Below are 24,496 nucleotides of genomic sequence, written 5' to 3' on the forward strand. Positions count from 1 at the left end.
TATATTGCTAAATATTATTACAATTTTGGTGACAAAAAATTTAAAAATCTGAACTTAGTCTTCGATTCTATGTGTGAAAAAGACCCTTGGCAATAGGATGACTGGAAAATATGAACACCTTTACATACATATTATGTGGCAATGTTACATTCACAGCTTAAACTAAGCTGAAGACAACAACAACAAACACTTTATTCTGAACAACAAAACTGTTTATAGAGATGTACATTTTCACATAAATTACCTAAAAAGGTTTATACACAAAATATTTTAACTGTAAAAAATGGTCTACACAAGTAACAGTTAATATTCTTTTCCAGCACACATGGCAAACTTAAGAGATTTAAGATAAAATCAAGAGGGTAATACCTGTATGTGATACTCCAAATGTTACTGGGACTTAAATGGTGTAATGAGGAAGTTATGACATGCATACTGTCTGTACTGCTAAATATAATTAGAACAATTTGTTTCACATGACTGATAATTGTATGGGGCAAAATTCATAATCAAGTAAATATATAGATTTACATTTCTATACAAATGCATTATCTTTGCACCTTCAAAGATTTATGGATGGGACATTTGAAATACTTAATAGTATTGGACCTCAAATTAAAATGGCTTGTTAAAAAAAAATCCCCAAAAAATAAATCAATATTTTCAGGTTTTGTAGAGCGCAAATCTGCCTCCACAGAATAAACCCAATATGCAAAGCCTTAAAAAGCAGCTGAGGTAAAAGTTGTCTTTTGGTGGTGGGTTCCACTAAAAATCTCAACACATTCACCCACCATTCGTAAGTTTATAGATCAACAACGTACAACACCAGCACAATGTAACAATACCTAAAAATGATGAAAGTGGATCCTCATTACGAGAAAATAAAATTTAATACAATATCGATGACCATCTAAAATTTAAGTGGGAACCAACCAATTTACATACAAGTGATATTCATGGGACAAATTTTTGTCTCTTAAGTTTCCTGGGCTTATGAGCATATTTGCATTACTGAAGGTTGTGCGTGTGGATCTGTGTTAGGGCAAGAGTCCTTGGGGAATGAGGTGACTTCCACCATTCCTGCCCCTGTGTGCGGTACAGCAGTATTCATGATGTGCCTCTGTAAATGCTTTATCCAGTCCTCCTGTACTGACAAAGGGCCCTGGAAGACTAGATCACAAAACCTGCACGTGGAAGCAATTACACATTAGATTAAAATTAGTAAATCAGAAACAGAATGAAAGCCTAATGGAAAATAAGAATCCAACCACACACTACAATCAAAATTCTTATTATAATTAGTAAATCTACTGTATATACAATGTATTACATATAATAAAGTAGTTACCTGCATGTAAGTGTATACTTTTCCTCTTGGCTGTGCAGCAATGGATGGATTTTCTTCTTTGACCCTGATCTCGATCTTTGCTTTCTCTGTTTACAGTCATAGGCTAAACAATGAACAATATATATATTAAAAAGAAATCTTAATTTGTTCCCAAGTGAATTCTGAATATTTACATTTTGTGTATTTGCTTAGATTATCTTTAAGCAATTCTCTTACAAGTATTTTTCATATGGCAAGATGTTTAGGGTAATGATTACTTCACAAACAAGTACAGAAAAACACATTATCAACATTAGCAACCATAACAAATAACCCAAGGCAGATCCACTGCATAGATGCATTTCTTTATATTAAAAAAAATGGTACGTACTAGTTCCATCTCGAAGGGCTTTTTTCTTTCTCTGTTCATATGCTCTCAGATGATTGGAGAGGCTGACACCACTGTGGAAAGTGGCATTACAGTGTATACACACTTTTGTATTGAGCTCACTTTTATCTGAAAGAAAATATATAAATAAAACAAAAGTTGCACAGTATGAATATCTATGGCAATATGAAAAAATATGGCAAACCAACGATATTTAAATAGTGGATATAGTATGATTAAGAAACACCCCACATATTCTAAACACTGGGTTCACTCAATGAACTTTTCCATGTTTAAATGAGATCTAAATGTTTGCATGAAAAGTCATCAAGTTTTCATGAAATCTGCAAGAGTTAGAGACTTCAAGACCACATTTTGTTTGGGATTCATTACTAGATGTCTTGGTAAGGATCTGGGTCTTGGCTTATGGTCTTAGACAAGACTGCAGTACATTTCCAACATACATAATTACTACATGTCACAGTATCTTAATCTCAGAGAATTGTTAAGTATTTCATGGCTCTGAGTGACTACTTTAGCCACTGTGTAAAGTGTTTCAGTGTTTTAAATCATCAATAAAATCAGCCTTCTCCATTTCAGTTCAATAAAATCTTTTCAAATTATTTGTAATCCAGAAAATATTCTAGGGAAAATACTAAATACCACTGAACACTGACATTTTGGAGATTCAAAAACTGCCTAATATACATAAATCTACTGCTCAGAAAGACTTTTTAACATGACAGTAAAAGTATTTCCAGGGAACTCTTGTTTAAGGGCCGAATTAATGCTTTAACTCATATATAAGTTACTAAAATACAAGTATCTAATCAAAGTCAATTAAGCAAAAAAAGATCATCTTATTTTTAGAGAACCCTAAAAGTTGAGAAAATTATATTCATATTTAAAATCGATTACAGTGTAATTATTTTTGTGCATGCAGACCAAATTAATGGCTATAGTGAAAACTAGTTACAGTATATACTTTCAAATGTGCACTATTTACAAAATTTGAGGGGGTATCATTTATATTGTGTAGTGTCAGGAATGGCCCTGCTGTTTCAACCTTTCTACAGTTGATCATAGAAACAAATTAAATACTACCGGTCACAGAATTCGGCTCTGCTTTGACAGGTTCTATCACCAGGCCTTGATCTTTGCCTGAAGACAAAACGAGAGCCTTTCTCGCTGTGTGGGATGGATGCTTGGCATCATTCTCCTCATGGGCCCTTCTTTTCTTCAAAATTCCAATCAGATCACTTGGTGGTGAGACTTTATTAGTCTCTATGCTTTTCTTTTTCTCTCTGGATCGAGAATACACATGCCGTTTGTGCCGTTTGCTAGTAGAGTTGAAGGTTAGATGGTTACTCAATCTTACAGCATATAGAGAATTGGAGGCACAAGACTTCTTTTTAAGAACCTGCAACTTCATCTGAAACTGTTTCTTGTCACGCATCAATTCTTTCAATAGGATCACTGGTGATTTTGATGATGTGGAAGTAGGTTTTCCCAGTTTCTTCAGATGGCCTCGAACATGATTAGACAGCCCAGTTCCAGTGACAAACCACTCCCTACAGAGTGGACAGACAAGCTCTGTCTGTTTGCAGTCAGTTGGCATCTCTGTCAGATTTTCAGTCTGGGTCTTGGATGCGTCCACCTCTGTTGGAATCAGAAAGCAACAGTTAAACCACATGTAATTTAAGGTAAGAAATATTATCTGTTCTGGAACTTCCACCAGATTTAACCACTGAATTAGACATGCCCCATTTTTCCAAAACCCTGCCCTCCAAAGACATTCATGCACACAAAAGGTCCTTGGACATCGTTGAGAGCGTCTCAATGTCACACATAAGGAAAATAAAATAAACATACAATTTGACGCTGAACTTGTATAGGTACTATAATGTTAGTTGTCTAATGCAACGGTCGTAAAAGTGTTATAACACAAACTGACAACTGCCTCATGCTCATATATGGGCTGCCTTGTAAACACGTAGAATGACTGACTGGCAGAAAGTGCTGCAGAGTCTTCCAATTGATAAAGAATCTGGCCATGACCAGCATCCAATATTTTTTCAGCTGTTTACAGAGCAGTCAGTAGTGGCCGTGCTGTTAGAATCTTAATACAGTTGATTATAGAAACAAAATAATACCTGTAAGTGAGTCTGTGTGGGATGAATGCTTAGTTTTGGTCTCTTCATCGGCCCTTCTTTTCTTTAAAATTCCAATCAGATCACTTGGGGGTGCGCTTTTATTATTCTCTTTACATTTGTCTTCGCTGGGTTGATTAGATGCAAAGGTTACTTTACCATTACTCAATATTATAGGATAGAAAGATCTAGAACCACGACACTTCTTTTCAAGAACCTGCAACTTCATCTCAAACTGTTTTTTGTCACGCATCAGTTCTTTCAATAGGATCACTGGAGATTTTGATGAAGTGGAAACAGGTTTTCCCAGCCGCTTCAGATGGCCTCGTACATGATTCGACAGCCCAATCCTTGTGTCAAACAACTCCATACAGAGTGGACACATGAGTTCTGTTTGTTGGTAGTCAGCTGGCAGCTCTGCCTGATGTGTGTCCACCTCTGTTAGAATCAAAAAGCAACAGTAAATCCACACATTATTCATTTTTAGTGCAAGTGGAAAAAAAAACTAGTGACAAATAAAGAACAAATATTTATTGATTGCCAATTAAATTTGATCAAATTGAATTAAAGCTCTGAGGTTTAGCATACTGATGCTCTATTCTGAATCACATCATACTTTATATATTTTCTTTACAATCAGAGTTCCGAAAGCTGAAGCTGCTTGTCTTTCATTCTGCCATTTTCCTTCTATGGCTAGAGAGGAGGGGATACAGATCTTTAGCCCAGCAACAAAATGTCTCTGCCATCATGTCCGTGAATTTGTGCTCCAACCACCAAAGGTCTAAGCCCAGGAAATTGGCATGTCTATTGACAGCCCAGTGTCTCTGGAGTGACACCCAATGCTAATTTTGTCAGAAATTAACTGCTCATTTATTTATGAAATGTGTCACTGCATAGCTTTGTCTTTGGTTGCTTTTAACACAATCCGAGGAACAAGCATGCAAGCACAGGGATCTATTGCTCACAAATCTGGAGCATTTGGCAGTGCCACCAGAATTTAGTGGCACTTTTTCCAGATTTTTGCGGCCCAAAATTACTGAATTTGCTTCGTCTTTTCTCAAATTTTGGGGTTGTTTTGCAGTGAAAAATGTACAAATCTTCATTATATACCTTTGTAATTGTGTTAATTACATTGTAAATGCAATTACATGTAATATTTTAGTGCACAATAACTGAATATGCAGTTAGCAAGAAAAAAAATAAATAAAAATAATTACAGCAAAAATAGGCTACAATACATTTAGGTGAAACCTGTGGGTACTGGAAGACCCTTAATTATTTTTGTTTTAAAATGTATGCCTCAGACAATGCAAGAAATCTTTGTTTCTTAGACATAGACTAAGTTTACAATAGAGGCACAATAAATCTGTAAACTAAAATTATCATTGAGGATTTATTAGGCCTGTTGCAATTATTACATTGTCTGCAATTGAAATCTGATATGTGGCCATATACAAACAAATACAATTAAGAGTTCATATATTTATATGTACAAATTTAAATTCCACAAGTGCTTCAAATGAACGTTACATTTGCATATGCTATCTTTGTCTTATTTTGAAATATACTGTATGTATAAGTGACCTTTTTATATCAGTTAAAAAACATTTATTTTCAGCACATAAGTGTTCAGCATAAATTGCCATTTTCAGATTCGTAACCTACTGTATTGAGCACTTCAAATCCTTATCACATTTTACTACACAACTAATGGGGATTTTAAGTGAATGTTAGGGTTTCTGTGTATAAACACAGGTTTTGTGTCTCATTCGCAGCACTCAGGGTGCAGACTAAATGCTAGCTGTGATGTATGTGGCATATGTGCGGTCTGGAGTCCCACGAAAGTTCAGACAAAGATTTTGAGATGAGGTAGAGACGCTTACACTGTTACTGTGGAGATAATTCACAGTAAGTAACATGAAGGAAAGTGATGAGATTTCAGATGAATTTTTATTGAGGAAAATTAGTAGAAATTATTAAAATTGCAAGCCAACGCAAAAAAAATTCGGAAAAATGCATTCAACACAGGCCGGGATTCCCTGTACAACGGTCATCCAGTCTTTGTCACCCGGAACGAATGCATAATTTTAGTGAGGATAAATTTGTTTTAAGTCAGATATTCGTTGAATGCTCGACAAATGTTACTAAAGGAACCATCTGAAAGGTCGACACACTGTTCTAAAACGTTGCTGGCTTCCAAGCATTCATTAAATTGACTTGAATATTTAAGAATGAGTACTTAGACACCACTGACATTTTAGCACTGTGGATGGAAGTTTTTGGGTTCCATACTTATGCAAAGCAATGAAAGAGCTTCAGAGCATTTTCAGGCATAATTCTGCAGCTAAAACAAGGACTGTTTTGAGTACAATGTTTTTCAATTATAAATTAACATTAACAGAATAATGATATTATTAGGTAATTTCAGCTAAACATTCACCATCATTTTAAGTTTTGCACTGTACAATGCAGCTGATATGGTCAGTAGGCAAAAACGTTTTAGGGAGTGGCTTACAGGAAATACTTTTGGGAAGTTGGCATGTCTTGTGGTGTGATATGCCATACTCCATCTAACACTTTCTACAGCATTTTAACATTTTTGATATTCATCACCACACCATGTTGCACTTCAGTCAGCCAAGAACAGAAAGTTGACACTACACCGCATAAGTAGATATACAGGTGTAGCTAATAAAGTGATCATTGAGTGTATATCCATGATTCAATACCCTGTTGACTAGTGCCATAACTAGGGCTGGGGCGGTATGGATTTTTTCTAACCGCGGTTGAAAAGCAAGATATTCCCGCGGTATAGCGGTAAACCGCATTAAATACATTACATTGGATCAGAGAAGTCCCCCACCCCCCCCACCCCCCGACAGACTTTGGCGCACACATCAGAAGTCGCTTTTGATAGACAGACTTTAAATATTGTCACCTACATCCGAAGAAAAAAAACGAGCACAATTTTAAATAGTCAAATTTTCATCAAGCAGTAATTTGGCATGAACTAATCACTGTATAGATTTCCTTATTTAAGATTATTCTCAGATACATTCGCATTGAAGATGGGTCAGACATGATTTTGACAACTTTATTAAGTTTTGTTTTGTAGAAAGCCTTTCTTTAACTTAAAATTTCGTTTTGTATAAATTGTATCTTAATTTTAATCACTGTTTCATTAACTAATTGCCTGGAATTAATAAATAAGAAGCAAATATAGCAGACATATAATCAGCAGCAGGGCGTGGAAGCGCCGATGCGATCTCTTGCTGCGTGAGCTCTCTCATAAATGAACCGAAACTCGCGGCTAGGCCTACTGCCTCACAGACATGAGAAATAAATAGAAATCTTAAAATGCATTTTAAACAAAATTCAAAACAAAATGATAAAATTTTAGGCTACAGTAGCCTAGTAGTCAGGTTTGCCGATGTGCGTTACTATTTATTTATTTATTTTTATCCCTGTGCCAATCGGAAACGGACTTCACTGCTGATATTCTGGGGATACAACATAGCCAATAGGCTATAGCCTACTAGGGACTTTAGCCTTTAAAATATCTTTGCTGCATTGGATCAGTCTCCTTTCTAGAACAGCCAAGAGCTTTCTAGCCTCGCGGCAGCAGCGCCTTGCATCGCTCAGACCTTAAAACAGTCAGCGCCGTGGATGCGGTTTTGAAAATGTATCAAAAAACGTTGGTGCGGACAGATGAGTTTTGTGATGCGGTTGCGGATTAAATAATAATAGCCCATCCGCGCATCTCTAATACAAATGGAATGTTATTATGTGTCATGGAACATTGCGCTCCCCAACTCGCGAAAGGTCGGATTTGCTCCATATTTTGACAAGTTTTGTTTAGAAAACCTTGAATCCATGTAGGCTAATATCATTAGACATAATCCATAGAATCAATGAATCCATGTCATTAGACACAACGTGCACACATGTGCAGGCCAATGTTTTTTTTGTTTTTGTTTTTTTGCGGTGACGACGGTGACAAGCTCAGACCCGCGGTTGGAGTCACGTGACCGCGGTATTGCGGTAATCGTCCCAGCCCTAGCCATAACATTACAGTGAGGAAAATAAGTATTTGAACACCCTGCTATTTTGCAAGTTCTCCCACTTAGAAATCATGGAGGGGTCTGACATTGTCATCGTAGGTGCATGTCCACTGTGAGAGACATAATCTAAAAAAAAAAAATCCAGAAATCACAATGTATGATTTTTTAACTATTTATTTGTATGATACAGCTGCAAATAAGTATTTGAACACCTGAGAAAATCAATGTTAATATTTGGTACAGTAGCCTTTGTTTGCAATTACAGAGGTCAAACGTTTCCTGTAGTTTTTCACCAGGTTTGCACACACTGCAGGAGGGATTTTGGCCCACTCCTCCACACAGATCTTCTCTAGATCAGTCAGGTTTCTGGGCTGTCGCTGAGAAACACTGAGTTTGAGCTCCCTCCAAAGATTCTCTATTGGGTTTAGGTCTGGAGACTGGCTAGGCCACGCCAGAACCTTGATATGCTTCTTACAGAGCCACTCCTTGGTTATCCTGGCTGTGTGCTTCGGGTCATTGTCATGTTGGAAGACCCAGCCTTGACCCATCTTCAATGCTCTAACTGAGGGAAGGAGGTTGTTCCCCAAAATCTCGCAATACATGGCCCCGGTCATCCTCTCCTTAATACAGTGCAGTCACCCTGTCCCATGTGCAGAAAAACACCCCCAAAGCATGATGCTACCACCCCCATGCTTCACAGTAGGGATGGTGTTCTTGGGATGGTACTCATCATTCTTCTTCCTCCAAACACGGTTAGTGGAATTATGACCAAAAAGTCCTATTTTGGTCTCATCTGACCACATGACTTTCTCCCATGACTCCTCTGGATCATCCAAATGGTCATTGGCAAACTTAAGACGGGCCTTGACATGTGCTGGTTTAAGCGGGGGAACCTTCCGTGCCATACATGATTTCAAACCATGACGTCTTAGTGTATTACCAACAGTAACCTTGGAAACGGTGGTCCCAGCTCTTTTCAGGTCATTGACCAGCTCCTTCCGTGTAGTTCTGGGCTGATTTCTCACCTTTCTTAGGATCATTGAAACCCCACGAGGTGAGATCTTGCATGGAGCCCCAGTCCGAGGGAGATTGACAGTCATGTTTAGCTTCTTCCATTTTCTAATGATTGCTCCAACAGTGGACCTTTTTTCACCAAGCTGCTTGGCAATTTCCCGTAGCCCTTTCCAGCCTTGTGGAGGTGTACAATTTTGTCTCTAGTGTCTTTGGACAGCTCTTTGGTCCTGGCCATGTTAGTAGTTGGATTCTTACTGATTGTATGGGGTGGACAGGTGTCTTTATGCAGCTAACAACCTCAAACAGGTGCATGTAATTTAGGATAATAAATGGAGTGGAGGTGGACATTTTAAAGGCAGACTAACAGGTCTTTGAGGGTCAGAATTCTAGCTGATAGACAGGTGTTCAAATACTTATTTGCAGCTGTATCATACAAATAAATAGTAAAAAAATTAAACATTGTGATTTCTGGATTTTTTTTTTAGATTATGTCTCTCACAGTGGACATGCACCTACGATGACAATGTCAGACCCCTCCATGATTTCTAAGTGGGAGAACTTGCAAAATAGCAGGGTGTTCAAATACTTATTTTCCTCACTGTACATTCACAATCTCAGACCGTTTTTTAAATCTCTTCCCTCGCATGTGTGAAGAGCATTCCGTAGCGTTTCACTACCAAGAATGGTTAGTGTCATTGCTTATGTTAACAGACTGGTTTTAACCATGTCATCCTCTCTCTTCTGCTACAATGTTACAAAGATTGCTATTTTCATTCGTCCACTAACTTGTCAGCTAGTGCCATTGTATCCCATTCTGGTCTAGGATCGTTTTTGTCTCTCCTCTTCCCAATATGTGTGAAGCAGAGCTATTCGTGCAATGTTTCACTACACGGAATGGCTAGTTTCATGGTTATACTAACACCATATATGTTTTATATCTTGTCCCTCTCGCTTCCTATTTTACAATTTTAAGGGGAAGTCTTCTAAATGCTTCTTTTACTAACCTATTTGTTATAAAAAATATAAAAATATTATATTATCGTGATAGTGGATTTGCCAGCAACATTGTCAATAATTTTTTACAGCATGCCTGACCAAAAGTGGTTGTGTTGTAGACCTTTAAAGAATGTTCCGTCTCTCTGTGATGATAATCTATGCATTGCGTTATGCTGTTTTGTGTTTTAATTGGGGTCATCTGCTCTAAGCTATGATATGCCATTTTCTGTTTGTTTCATGAACTAATAAGTGCAAATGTGACAAAAAACATGTATATAACTTAGGGACAATAGTTGCCATGATATAGCTTATAACATTATGCAAAATGATTATGGTAATCCCAATTCTGGTTCACGTAATATCTGCCAAACCATAAATAGAAGCAATTACGAGCTGATCAGATGGTCAACAGTCCAGAAGTTCAGATTCCAAGCTTTTAAACAACACCTATTTTGTTTCAAATGAGTAGTTTTTCACTTTTTAGCTAGCAGCTACAGCTTAAAGGGTTAAAATGAAAAAAGTAAAACTTCAGTATCAGCCACAATGAGCTGTTAATAATCTGTTATCATATTGAATGAGAAATTACATATCTAATCCTAACATTCTCAGAATGTTTTAATGTCTATTTGTAGATTTGTGTGTGGATGTAGGAAAAAATACAGTGGGCAGCTAAACAATTTTATAGTGTCCAGAAAAAGAACAGAAAAACAGATATACATGATAGTCTATGATAAATAACTACACTTTAACAAAAATGTTGCTGTAAGCCCACAAGTATACACTAAATATTCACCAAGTAGCAAGTATTAGAGCCTACAGTCGAAGTCAGAAGTTTACATAAACCTTAGCCAAATACATTTAAACTCACAATTCCTGACATTTAATCATAGAAAATATTCCCTGTCTTAAATCAGTTAGGATCACTACTTTATTTTAAGAATGAGAAATGTCAGAATAACAGTAGAGAGAAGGATTTAAGCTTTTATTTCTTTCATCCCATTCCCAGTGGGACAAAATTTTACATACACTTTGTTAGTATTTGGTAGCATTGCCTTTAAATTGTTTAATTGGGTCAAACGTTTTGGGTAGGTTTCCACAAACTTCTCACAATAAGTTGCTGGAATTTTGGCCCATTCCTCCAGACAGAAGTGGTGTAACTGATTCAGGTTTGTAGGCCTCCTTGCTCGCACATGCTTTTTCAGTTCTGTCCACAAAATTTCTATTGGATTGAGGTCAGGGCTTTGAGATGGCCACTCCAATTACCTTGTTGCCCTTAAGCCATTTTGCCACAAATTTGGAGGTATGTTTGGGGTCATTGTCCATTTGGAAGACCCATTTGTGACCGAGATTTAACTTCCTGGCGGATGTCTTGAGATGTTGCTTCAATATATCCACATAATTTTCCTTCCTCATGATGCAATCTATTTTGTGCACCAGTCCCTCCTGCAGCAAAGCACCCCCACACTTTACGGTTGGGATGGTGATCTTTGGCTAGCAAGCCTCAACCTTTTTCCTCCAAATATAATGATGGTTATTATGTCCAAACAGTAAAATTTTTGTTTCATCAGACCAGAGGGCATTTCACTAAAAAGTAAGATCTTTGTCTCTATGTACACTTGCAAACTGTAGTCTGGCTTTGTTGTAGTGGTTTTGGAGCAGTGGCTTCTTCCTTGCTGAGCAGCCTTTCAGGTTATGTCCATATAGGACTAGTTTTACTGTGGATATAGATATTGTCTACCTGTTTCCTCCAGCATCTTCACAAGGTCCTTTGCTGTTGTTCTGGGATTGATTTGCACTTTTCGCACCAAACTACGAGAAAGAATGCATCTCCTCCCTGAGCAGTATGATGACTGTATGGTCCCATGGTGTTTATATTTGCATACTATCATTGTACAGATGAACATGGTACCTTCAGGCATTTCCTATGGATGAACCTGACTTGTGGAGGTCCACAATTGTTTTTCTGATGTCTTGGCTGATTTCCCCATTATATCAAGCAAAGAGGCACTGAGTTTAAAGGTAGGCCTTAAATACATTTACAGGTGCACGTCCAATTAGCCTATCAGAAGCTAATTGGCAAATTGCCTAAAGGCTTGACATCATTTTCTGGAATTTTCCAAGCTGCTTAAAGGCACAGTTAACTTAGTGTATGTACACATCTGATCCACTGGAATTGTGATATAGTCAATTAAAAGTGAAACAATCTGTCTGTAAACAATTTTTGAAAAAATGACTTGTGTCATGCAAAAAGTAGATGTCCTAAACGACTTGCCAAAACTATAGTTTATTAATGTGAAAGCTGTGGACTGGTTAAAAAAATGAGTTTTAATGACTTCAACTTAAGGGTATGTAAACTTCTGACTTAAACTGTATATCTTATTTTCAGCTTCAGATGGACCACAGGCCGCTCACAGACCAACTGATGCATATTGTACACAAAACCTTGTTGCTGCTAAATAATAAACTACTGAAAAATATTTCTAGACTCCAATCAACCCAAATCAGTTTTTTTTTTCTTCAAATAAATACATAAATATTATATAATATATTGAATATAATATATGAAATTAAACAACAATAAAAAAGGCATGTTAATCCTGCAAAATGACAGAAGTTTCAAAAAAGGCTTTGGTTCCTAACTACTAATTATAGTGATTCTATCAATAAATGTAATTGATTAAAAACTCACTGCATAGATACAATGAATGCATTGCAAGTACATAAGAGAGACTAATACCTGACTCAAAAGCAGAAGGAAAGTAAGGACAAGAGTTTAGATCTCAAGCTCTGTGTCTGACTCACGTTTCACAGCTGGGATTGACTCAGAGTTGTCATCATAAACCTCTTCTTCCTTGACCGAAATCGTCCTTGGAGAACCATGATCTCTCTCAAAGTGATTACATGAGGCTCGAAAACGTCTCTTTGCCGGTCTTCTTATCAAACGTGCATTGACCTTAGGATCCTCTTTAACCTCACATTCTTCAGCACCAAGATCATGATTAGAATCACACAAAAAGTCTTTGTTGGATGTTTTATGGTTCTTTAAATTTTGTCTACATTTTGGAATATCTAAAAGAATATCATGTCCCTGCATATTGTGGAATGGTGTTGATGTTTTCCTTTTGGAGAGCGACTTTTTTAATATTTGCTTCTCCATACTTAAATTTTTGTGGTTGGAGGCTGACCTACTTCCAAAATCTTTAGAACAAGTGATGTTTCCTTCAAATTTAGAAGTGCTTTTTGCGTTCCTTTCTTTAGAATTAACTGATCTTTTCAGACAATTTGAAGGGGATGAACTCTTTTTAGTTCTAGATAATGTGGTTTCACAATCGAAGGAATCATGATTTAAGCATTTGCTTGTGTCAAGAAAACCTGTTGCATTGATTCTATCAGGACGCTGATGAGTGTTGCACTCTGAGGCGCTCTGGTTGCTGTGTTTCTTTCTGGATAAAAGTGTGTGAATTGATTTGTCAAGTCTTGATTGGCTTTGGATACTTTTTCTTTTAAAGGAGCAGGAGTATGAGATTGGATAATGTGCTGCAGAATTATTGTCTGATCTATCGACTTTGCGCAACTGAACTCCATCCGATTTCCAAATAGTCAGATCAGCATCACTGATACCGTGCTTATGAAGCAAATGACGTCTTAGTTCAACTTCATTCATTTCCACAAAATCACACTTATTGCAGCTATAGTAATGCTTGTCCTTCTCATGGGTCTTGGCATGTTTGACAAACGTGTTCGGACAGTCGGTTCCAAAGGAACACTGGGGGCACTGCAACCTTGCATCTTTAATTTTATGTACCTCATTTATTTCCTCCATAATTTTCTGTTCCTTTAACTGGTGAACATTTATGTGATTTAACAGTGAACTCTGATCTTGATAACACTGTCCACATTCCTTACATATAAATGGCCTTGAACTGGGTGTGTCTGTATTAATTGTAATTTGTCTGTATTCTTTAGATTGCCCTGTAAAACTTCTGTTACATGGAGAAAATGTAGGCTCCTCAGAGTCTGTTGTCAAATTTTCTCTAATCATTCCAAACTTGTGAGTCTTGCTAATATGTTTTTTTGCTGGTTTGGGAAAAAGGTGTTTGACTGCTTCAGCAGCTCCATTTAAACGCTTGGTAGTTTTCACAATGGGTGACCGTGACTTGGACGGTTTCCTTGGAGAGCGAATCTTCTTAAGAGGACTGCAATCTGTCTGGCTTCCTTCACCCTGGTGAATGCTTTTTGAATTTAAATCTAAATTAGGGTAGATGTCCTCTGAGGGATCTACTTTAGGTACAATTTTTGATTTACGTTTTCTTCTTTCATGGCTGAGCGGTGATGGAACCCTTGTTTTCTGGTTGATGGGTGAAGCAACAGGGGACAATTTTCCCTCCATTTCAAGACCATTATCATCATCCCAGAAGAACTTCAGAAATTCTTTCTGGGGATCCCAGCTAAGGTCGTTTCCATCATCAAAAATTTCTAATGAGCTTTCTGGTGATTCTGTTTCAAAGCCCCATATGCCCCTATTTTCCACATCCTCAGCAGTCAACGTTTGCTTAATTGTTATTTCCCCCTCTTTTCTGAGTGGATCGTGTCCTTCAAATTGAACGTTGGTTGTGAGAGAATTTTGTGCGTGTAATGATCTAGGAAGGAATCCCGGTACATTTTTTGAAATATCTAACAATATTTCATCTGAGATATTGGGTGAGGTGGATCCATTGACATAAGCAGCTTTAGCTGGTCCATCTGTGCAGATGGATTCCATAAAACCGATAGTGGTCAAGAGGTCTCCATGGTCATCGAGTAGAGCCATGGTGTCTTGAGGACAATGCAATGATTGTTCTGATGAAGTCCCCATTGAAGAGATTGTCAGGTTGTTCAAAAGGCACTGAGAGACGTTTGACATTGAGGTGTCATTTTCCTCTACTTTGCCACTCTCTGTCAAACCAGACATTCCTAGGTGTCCTAGGGGCTTGGGGGGGTTGGATGAAACAGAAAAAGAAACAGTAGTTGAGAACCTAAATTAAATGTAATCAGGATTCCATCTATATTTTTATCAAGCATTGATTTAACTTTTCACTCATCTTTTTATGTTTAATATACATGCTCTCTTTTCTTCAGAAACAATATGTACTATTGATTTGTCTCTCAATTAAAAAAATGGCAAACTTACAGCTGTTCACTAAACCAATTAATAACCATTTATATAACCACATTGCAAGGAACATCATGTCCATTACAGACTCATTATGGTCTGGGTCTTCAGTGGAAGCTTACAGTACATACACATGCAAAGTTGGTTGATTACATAATTGCAATTAATTATTAACAACTCCTTAATTGCACAGTATATTCACATAGGCTATACGAGTTAATATTGATCATGTAGGGCTTCAGACTAAAAAATGACTGGCAATATTTCAGATCTGTAGGTTCAATTCAAGTGAATAATGCCCAGAACTCTGAAGGTTCAAATGTCACATAAAGGCATCATGAAAGTAATAGAATCAACGCCAGTGGTTTAACCAATGTGCTCTGAAGCAATTCAATCAGTTTTGGGTGAGAACAGACAAAAATGTTATATTTTCTTCTCTATAAACCTTGAGAACAGTCTCCTTTGGCAATCATGATTTCAAGTTAGATTACACTTCCTATAACGCCATCTAAAATGGCAAGATGTAGTGAAAACAAGTTATATTTTGGTGTGATCTCACCCAAAACCGATTGGATAAAAAAAATTTAAAAAAAAAAACAGATTTGATTAAACCACTTGAGTCATATGGATTAATTTATGCCTTTATGTGGTAGTTGGATCTTCAGAGTTCTGGCCACCATTCATTTGCATTGTGAGGATCAACAGAGCTGAGATATTCTTCTAAAAATCTTCATTTGGGTTCTGCTGAAGAAAAAAGGTCATGGATAGCATGAGGGTGAATAATAATAGAATTCGTATTTCTATTAAATAAGAGAATTCTTATTTTTGGGTGAACTATCCCTTTAATCTCATTAACCACCCTGTTATTGGAAACTTTAACAAATGTATTAAATTAATTAAATCAAATCACTTTACTGTCACACTACCATGTACACAAGTGCAACAGTGGGTGAAAGTCTTGTGTGCAGTTCTGAGCAACATAGCAGTCATGACAGTGACAAGACATATACCAATTACAGTAAACAACATACTTACACAACACAATTTACATATCAAATGTACACATACTTACACAACACAATATAATATACAATGTACAGTATACAATACACACAATATAAAATACACATACAATAAAAAAATAAAATAAAGAGTATATAAAATATATATATACAGTAGAATATAATTATGAAAGTCCAGCGTGAGATAATAGATTAATAAAGTGCAGTGCTGATTATTGATCGTGAGAGATCAAGTGTTCAAAAGTCGGATTACTTGGGGAAAGAGGCTGTCATGTAGCCGGCTGGTGTGGGACCTGATGCTGCGATACAGCCTGCCTGTTGGTAGCAGTGAGAACAGCCCATGACTTGGGTGGCTGGAGTCTCTGATGATCTTCCAAGCTTTTTTCACACACCGCCTGTTATATATGTTCTGGAGGGAGGGAAGCTCACCTCCGATGATGTGTCTGGCAGTTCGCACCACCCTTTGCAGGGCTTTGCGGTTGTGGGCGGTGCTATTGTCGTACCAGGCGGTGATGCAGCCAGTCAGGATGCTCTCTACAGTGCTGGTGTAGAACCGTGTGAGGATGTGGTGGTTCATTCCAAACTTCCTCAGCCGTCTTAGGAAGAAGAGGAGATGATGAGCCTTCTTCACAATGGCCTCAGTGTGGACGGATCATGTGAGTTCCTCAGTAATGTGGACACCGAGGAACTTGAAACAGCTGACTCTCTCCACCGGTGCTCCATTAATGGTGATGGGGCTGTGTTCGCTGTCTTTCCTCCTGAAGTCCACCACAAGCTCCTTGGTCTTACTGATATTGAGGGAGAGGTTGTGCTCCTGACACCAGCGTGTCAGTGTGTGCACCTCCTCTCTGTAGGCTGTTTCATCATTGTCAGTGATCAGAACTACCACCATCGTATCATCAGCAAACTTAGTGATGGCATTGGAGCCATGTGTTTCCACACAGTCATGTGTGTACAGGGAATACAGCAATGGGCTGAGAACACAGCCCTGTGGGGCTCCAGTGTTGAGGGTAGGTGATGAGGAAATGTTGCCGCCCATTCTAACCACCTGACATCTGCCTGACAGGAAGTCCAGGATCTAGCTACACAGCGAGCTGTTTAAGCCCAGAGCCCGGAGTTTCTCATCAAGCTTGGAGGGCACTATGGTGTTGAATGCTGAGCCGTAGTCTACAAACAGCACTCTCACATATGTGTTCCTTTTTTCCAGGTGGGAGAGAGCAGTGTGTATTGTAAATGCAATGGCATCATCAGTGGAGCGGTTGTTGCTGTAGGCAATGGGGTCCAGAGATGTGGGCAGCACAGAGCAGATGTGATCTCTGATTAAACTCTTAAAGCATTTGCTGATGATGGGGGCCAGATCAACAGGATGCCAGTCATTTAAACAAGTGATTTTGGCTTGCTTCGGTACAGGCACAATGGGTGACGTTTTGAAGCATGTGGAGACACACTGAGAAGTTGGCGAATTTGACGTTGTGAAGAAGGCTCACCAGCACCTCTTCTTCCTGAGACGGCTGAGGAGGTTTGGAATGAACCACCACATCCTCATATGGTTCTACGCCAGCACTGTAGAGAGCATCCTGACTGGCTGCATCACCGCCTGGTACGGCAATATCACCGCCCTGCAAAGGGTGGTCCGAACTGCCAGACACATCATCAGAGGTGAGCTTCCCTCCCTCCAGGACATATACACCAGGCGGTGTAAGAAAAAAGCTTGGAGGATAATCAAAGACTCCAGCCACCCGAGCCATGGGCTGCTCTCACTGCTACCATCAGGCAGGTGGAATCGCAGCATCACGACACACACCAGCCGACTACATGGCAGCTTCTTCCCCCAAGCAATCAGACTTTTGAACACTTGATCTCTCACTATCAATATACATCAGCACTGCACTTTATTAATCTTATTATCTCACACTGGACTGTCATAAATTATATTCTCTGTACAATACAACTACTGTCCTTTTTTTATTGTATGTGTATTCTATATTGTGTGCATTGTTTACTGTACATTGTATATTATTATTACTGTGTTGTGTAATTATGTGTACATTTGATATGTAAATTGTGTTGTGTAAATATGTTCTTTATTGTAATTGCTATATGTCTCGTCACTGTCATGACTGCTATGTTGCTCAGAACTGCACACAAGACATTCACCCACTGTTGCACTTGTGTATATGGTCGTGTGATAAGTGATTTGATTTTGATTTGATTCTATGCAATACCATAAAGGTGTTGAATGGTTTATGCCAGTGTTTCCCAAACTGGGGTACATGAAGTGACAATGGGGGTATGCAAATTACATTGAGATTTTCCTTTCTTTCAATTTCATCACATTCTAAAAATAATATTCAAACCCAGTTTCTGTATTTCTCACTGGCAAAAATTATTTTGTGTGCCCTGTAATGTAGAAACACCAAAATGGTTGTGTCATAAAGGTCAGAAAAATATGCAATGAAATAACCCGATATTTCGCAGTTAAAAAATGCATTTACTCATGCGTTGTGCGTCACACAAGTATCTTTTTTTGTCCGCCCGGCCCAGTGCTAGGTGACGTAGCTTAGTGATAGGAAGTAAAATACTTCACTGTTTTACTAGACTCGCACATGACAGTCGTCCAAGATTTTTGTTTATTTCTTTTTTCTCAGTTTAAAACTTAATATGTATTTAAGGTTAGATTCATATGGAGTTTTAATTCTGATGGTATAAGTTCATAAGCTTTGATGACAGGTGTCAGACATTCAGCAGCAAATAATTTTCCATATTCACACACAGTAATTTTCCATCACATTTGCTCACAAGGTAGAGACCTTTTTTCACATTGTTGCATGATGTTGTTGCAGCAAATGAGCTCAACCTTGCTAAAAGTGTCAAATGTGACAGAAAAAGCACCTTGAGCTGACCGCGCAATTGTACAGATACTTACCAGTACCCGCAATGCTCGAATTCGGCCGGCAATGCCGTACCTACAATGATGCGCAATTCCAGGCACAGAACCGAACGCTATTCTTGCGTACCGCAATGCGACGAGGGGAAGAGTTTTCAAGTTATGCAGTTATATTATATCTAGCATTCCCATCTCAATCGATAAGTCATTTATTCAGTACACGTACATGATAAATATAACATGTACAAATATAACATGTTTAATATAAGGGAGTTGTTTTACAAAGATAATTGTGTTCATATTTTCAAATGACCTTGTGTGAATGTTATCTATGCATTAGTGAGGGGGTACGCGAAAGGATGTTGAATGTTTGAAGGAGTACGCCACTGCAAAAAGTTTGAGAACCACTGGTTTATGCATTTATTAAGCCATCTGGTGGACTAAGGAAACAACATCAATTTGAAACTCAGCTGAAATTAAAATTTAAAAATTTGGTTCATATGTAAATATTTATATATTTATTTATATATATATATTTCATTTTTAAAAAGTACAATACATTTTCATGGTTCAGTCAGTACTGTTTAGTTTTGTAATAAAGTTCAGCACTATTTTACTTTGAGTGTTATTTTTTCATTCAGTATCAATTTTAAAAACAATCGGTAGATTAATCGGTTATCAGCAGGTACTGCCCAACTTCGTTATCGTATCGGTATAATCCACTATCGGCCGACCTCTAATCGCATTAATAATTTGATCAATAAAGCTTATTGATAGTCGAACGCGTTCAGTAACCATGCTATCAGACTTTGTTAAGGCTGTCTATACAGTCACCTGCCGCTAGAGGGAGCTTGCGCACTGCATGTTATGTCTTGTCAGCATCAATGTAATTAGCATTGGAGCGTTTCTCTATAAATGAACATTATTTTTTTTGCATACTCTGTGTTAGTGTGTTAATGTACAAAATGAAAAAAAGCACAGTTGATTTGCTGGGTAGGGTTACACCAGCTGTGCGCAAGTTCTCACATAAGTTAGAATGTAAAGTTCACACTAATTATGGCACTTTTCCACTGCACGTTACGGTTCCACTCAACTCTAGCTTGCATTTCCATTGCAGTTTAGTGCCACCTCAACATGGGTGGGATTATAGTCTGAGCGTCATATTTGCGCTGCCTCTACTGCCGTGACATCATCATAAACACGACACAAACTGACCAAAACAATAACACGACCGCTAGCTGTTAGCTACTAGCTCATGGTGATTTTTTGCATGGTGATTTTACACAAGTGCAACAGTTAAATTGGCCTGGTTGTTTTAGAAGCAAGCTTTCCAGTAGCTGGCCAACTAAATAAAGTGAAGCTTTCAAGCGGAGTATAAAGTTAACCTAACAAAACATACCATCCTCCATTATGGATCAACGCCAGTCCAGGGCACTCTCCCTCCAATTGCTCGCAGGTTTAGATCGTATGCACTTTTCCTTGATAGTTCTGTAGTCACTTTTAAGTTTTATTTTTTTTACTTTTCCCTACACTGTTGGTAGGTCCGGTGGTAGCCGTGTGCGACCAACAGCTGAGACACTTCCTGAGAGACTTTATCTTTTCATGGCTTGGATTTGCACACAGCCATTTATTTTTTCACAATTCGAAAGTCGCGTGAACAAATGATACTGTTATCGCTGTTGCTAACTTTAAAACTAGCGGGTTGATGTCACGTGTCGGAAACCCAGTGACGCTGGTAGTGACGATTCTCCCTGACCAATCAGTGATCTGCAGGATTTTGATGTCACATTTTAGTATTGGCTCGGCTGGAACCTCGACCGAGGTGGTACTACAAAATCAGGTACCAGGTACTATCTACAGTGGAAAACCCCCAAAAAAGCGAGCAGAGTTGAGTGGAGTTGTACCGTGCGGTGGAAAAGCCCCATAAGGGCTTAGTAACTACTAGTTAATTTGTAACTAAGTCAGTGCATAATTTGGTTGCACCACCTGTTCTTAAGGCAAGACTTAACTAGCAGGTCGTAAAGCAATGCGTAGTTGCATAATATGACGTTTACCTGTATTGATCCAATAAAGAGCCTTCAAATTTGTACACAGAAGTGTTAAAAGCCGTGAACTTCAAATTTATCTTGTTAGGGTTGATGGTCAAACCTTGTTTGCGCACATAACTGTCAGCTGTAATAAATGATATCCCCATTAAAATACGATATGTAATAAAAGTAGATTTGATAAACAGTATATGCCTTGTGTAAATAATATATAGGAACTGCATCTAAAATAAACAAGGGGTGATAAATAAATACTAATACAACAGGCTGGAAAAATATAAATATTTTCATTTTAATATCCTATATATTTTGAATGTGTTGAAACTTGACATTGGATGATGCACCCTGAAAATTGCACCGTTAGAACAGTCTCATGGTGAAGAACCGCTTAAGTTTTTTCTTTTTCTCTCGTAATTGTAAACAAGAGTAAATGTCAACATCATACTGTATGTCGAAATGATTGATACCTGTCATGCAAAACATGAGCTCATTGATGTCATAAAATATCATTCTGCTTTTTTTTTTTTTTTTCAATGCCTGGTCAGAGGCTTCCGTAAACATTGAGTTCATATGTAGGGTTACAAGTTTAATGGTGCAATGCTTAAATATTTCGTAGAGTGTAAATTGTGACTTAGTGCCCATTTAGGCCACAACTAGGCTAAGTGGTAACTTATGTTTAGCTGGTGCAACCAGCCCCTGATCTCCTTGTTTCATCCCAGCTAGGGTTGCAATGGTATGACTTTTTCATGGTATGATAATCTTCTCAGAAAATATCAAGGTTTCACAGTATCACAGTATTACACAATTACTATTATCAGTTACAATTACTTTTAAAGGCGTGAAAACAGAAGTTTTTTTTTCTTTTTTTTTTTGGTTGAGCAAACACTTTATTATAATTGAATCTTAATACAATTTTTTTGTATTGAAGTATGTGTAAAAATAAGTCTGCCTTTTGAAAATAAAGGAAATAAATAAGAAAGCTAACAGAATTATAATTATAAACCGAATTATAATCATGATAAAAAAAATTGCATGTAACTATAACGCAAGTTATATATAACGTTATATAAAGCAAGTTAGTTCACATGTTAGCATAGCATGTTAAATTAACTACTAAATGAAAAATAACATCAGCTGTGTGAGCTTTTAAAGTAATGTCCTATGATTATTAACAATTAATGTAGGTGCGCAACAGCGCAGCCAGACTGCTCCTGTCTGTGCTCCTGTCTGTACCTTTAACTCGTGGTTCTCAACTGGTTTTGCTTCAGGATGCAGATTTTACATTGAAATCAAGTGGCGACCCACCATAGTAAAAAATGTATCCTGTATTTAATGTATCCTGGGTCACATTTCCTTTATGTTGCATAGTTTTGTTCATGGTTTTAAAGTACAAGGACATGCATCAAGTGACATTATAATTTTTTGTGGCAGTGGTGGCTCAGTGGTTGAGGCTCAGGGTTACTGACCAGAAGGTCGGGGGTTCAAGCCCCAGCACCACCAAGATGCCACTGTTGGGCCCTTGAGCAAGGCACTTAACTCCAGGTTGCTCCGGGGGAATTGTCCCTGTAATAAGTGCACTGTAAGTCGCTTTGGATAAAAGCGTCTGCCAAATATGTAAATGTAAATGTAAATGCTCCCTTGCTGTGATTTTATGAAATCCCTATGGAAGAAATGAATAGGAAAATGACTTGGGTTGGCACTGTTGAGCTCTATAGTGTAACTGAAGAGATATGTTCCTAACAATAGCAAGTAGCTATTAGTAGTAATCATGATTCATGGCTGTGATTTAAACTAAAGGCTGTCGACAATTAAAAAAAGGAGTTGAGCCCTTTTATTTTGTATTACTGAGTTGTACAATGTACAGTATAAGTAACATATGTGAGTAAAACCAGCAGAAGAACATCTTTACTACATTTACATATTGGCTCAAGTAATGAATTTTGAAGATGATAATGAGACAACTTAACAGACAATTAACTCTGACTAATGTAATGCCAATTAATTCATATAATCTAAACAGTGCACATATCGCAGCCCGATAAAACATGTTGCTGCTGAATAACACAGATGATTACATTTTGTACTTTGGACATTACTGTATTTAATTTCCTATTTTATATATCAGAAGTGCAGCACCAGATCACTGACACATTAAAGTAAATTATTCACTTTTGCTAACGCATGCAGCTTATCTGCAGCCGCTAAACAATGTAATTGAATCTCAGAGCATGTTTTGCCATGTATAAAATTTGTAGGCCAACCAGGCTCTATTGCACAACATGCATACATATGCCCAAGCATCCCCGCTGGATGGTCCTGTAAAGCTGAGTTTAAAATACTTAAACCGGCTAAAGAAGTGAAAGTGGTAATGAAAATCCCATATAAAGTTAGACAGTGTTTCCACATAAAATTATAACACTACTGTATAACATTAACTTAAAGTTGATACATAGCAGGAACATTAACACAAATGGTACAATATACATACAACATATAATAAGGCATTTTGATTACTTTTGCCTATTAATACATACTGTCCAAATAAAATATGAAACAACGCCAGATAGCGTTAGGAAATCTTTTGAACAGATAGTGACAAAAGTATGCAATTACATGTGGACGACTTCTCTATGAGAAAAACGCATAGATTGCACGTTTAAAAACATGAACTCTTGTCATGGACCCCGATATTAACGTCGTAATTTTATTCCACAAAAGCACATACAATTTATGATGGATCAAGTGCCATTATCCATAGTGGTTGATAAAACATCATTACATGCCTTGCAACCCTGAAACCCTACAACCCTACAAAAATGTATTTTTTATTAAATCAAGCTGGTAGTGCAGATAAATAATGCAGTGAAATAATTACTTGAAATACATTTTTGACATTTCTTTTGAATGCATTACTGTTAACAAATAATGTGAGTGTGTTAGCAAGGTAGCAATAAAGCCCATTACACTCCACATGAAGCTACAAACCCCTTACAACTGGAAGAAAATTGGAGACATAATTTCACCTTTAAATGTTGTTGGCAATTACGTTTTGGCCTACCTTTTTGCAGTTGCGACTGTGAACAATAACACTGAAGTAAAATCATTTCATTTTTCCTCGCTCTAGCTTTCCATCTATAGCGAAGCCGCCATGTTTGCTCGATGGTCCACAGGCACAGACAAAGTCATTACACTTAATCGAGGGGAACCCCAAAAGCTGGAAGCGATTCATTTCACATATGTTACAGTAGAAATTACGCTTCTGAAAGTATTTAATTTAAAACCACCTTTAAATAAAAAACACACATTTTGGATAGGATTAATTGGGTGAATATTAATCACTGTATTAGTCATGTGAGTCATGCCCCCCCATCTCCCAACAGAAAGTGGACTATTCCAAATAGGTGGCAAGTAGAAGTACTGACGGTATAGTGAACAGTGGAAGATAAGCGGTGGA

General features: G+C 37.7%; 1 protein-coding gene across 2 annotated transcripts; it reads right to left on the bottom strand.

Annotated features, from left to right (window-relative positions):
* Positions 1–85: 85 nt before the first annotated feature.
* LOC127644946 (zinc finger protein 644-like) lies at positions 86–24,208 on the bottom strand. Of its 2 annotated transcripts, XM_052128402.1 has the most exons (8): positions 24,101–24,166; positions 22,509–22,605; positions 12,739–14,905; positions 3,869–4,303; positions 2,820–3,374; positions 1,719–1,844; positions 1,349–1,451; positions 86–1,184 (listed from the first exon to the last, which is right to left on the bottom strand). In XM_052128402.1, exons 3-8 carry the CDS (start codon positions 14,885–14,887, stop codon positions 992–994), a joined length of 3,561 nt encoding a protein of 1,186 aa, XP_051984362.1. In that variant the 5' UTR covers positions 14,888–14,905; positions 22,509–22,605; positions 24,101–24,166; the 3' UTR covers positions 86–991. The 2 variants fall into 2 exon arrangements, with proteins under 2 accessions (XP_051984362.1, XP_051984361.1); XM_052128401.1 differs by lacking the exon at positions 22,509–22,605 and having other exon boundaries at positions 24,101–24,208.
* Positions 24,209–24,496: the final 288 nt, after the last annotated feature.

Source organism: Xyrauchen texanus, chromosome 6 (assembly GCF_025860055.1).
Source record: "Xyrauchen texanus isolate HMW12.3.18 chromosome 6, RBS_HiC_50CHRs, whole genome shotgun sequence".
In the NCBI taxonomy this organism is placed as follows: Eukaryota; Metazoa; Chordata; class Actinopteri; order Cypriniformes; family Catostomidae; genus Xyrauchen; species Xyrauchen texanus.

What these genes read in the sequence shown, in the direction of transcription:
- LOC127644946 (XM_052128401.1), bottom strand. Translation starts at nt 14,887, where the DNA reads ATGTCTGGTTTGACAGAGAGTGGCAAAGTAGAGGAAAATGACACCTCA. An exon ending in AGCCCTTCGAGATGGAACTA is followed by an intron (nt 1,452 to 1,718) that starts GTACGTACCATT and finishes TTCATTGTTTAG; the next exon opens with CCTATGACTGTAAACAGAGA. An exon ending in AAGTATACACTTACATGCAG is followed by an intron (nt 1,185 to 1,348) that starts GTAACTACTTTA and finishes TTCCACGTGCAG; the next exon opens with GTTTTGTGATCTAGTCTTCC.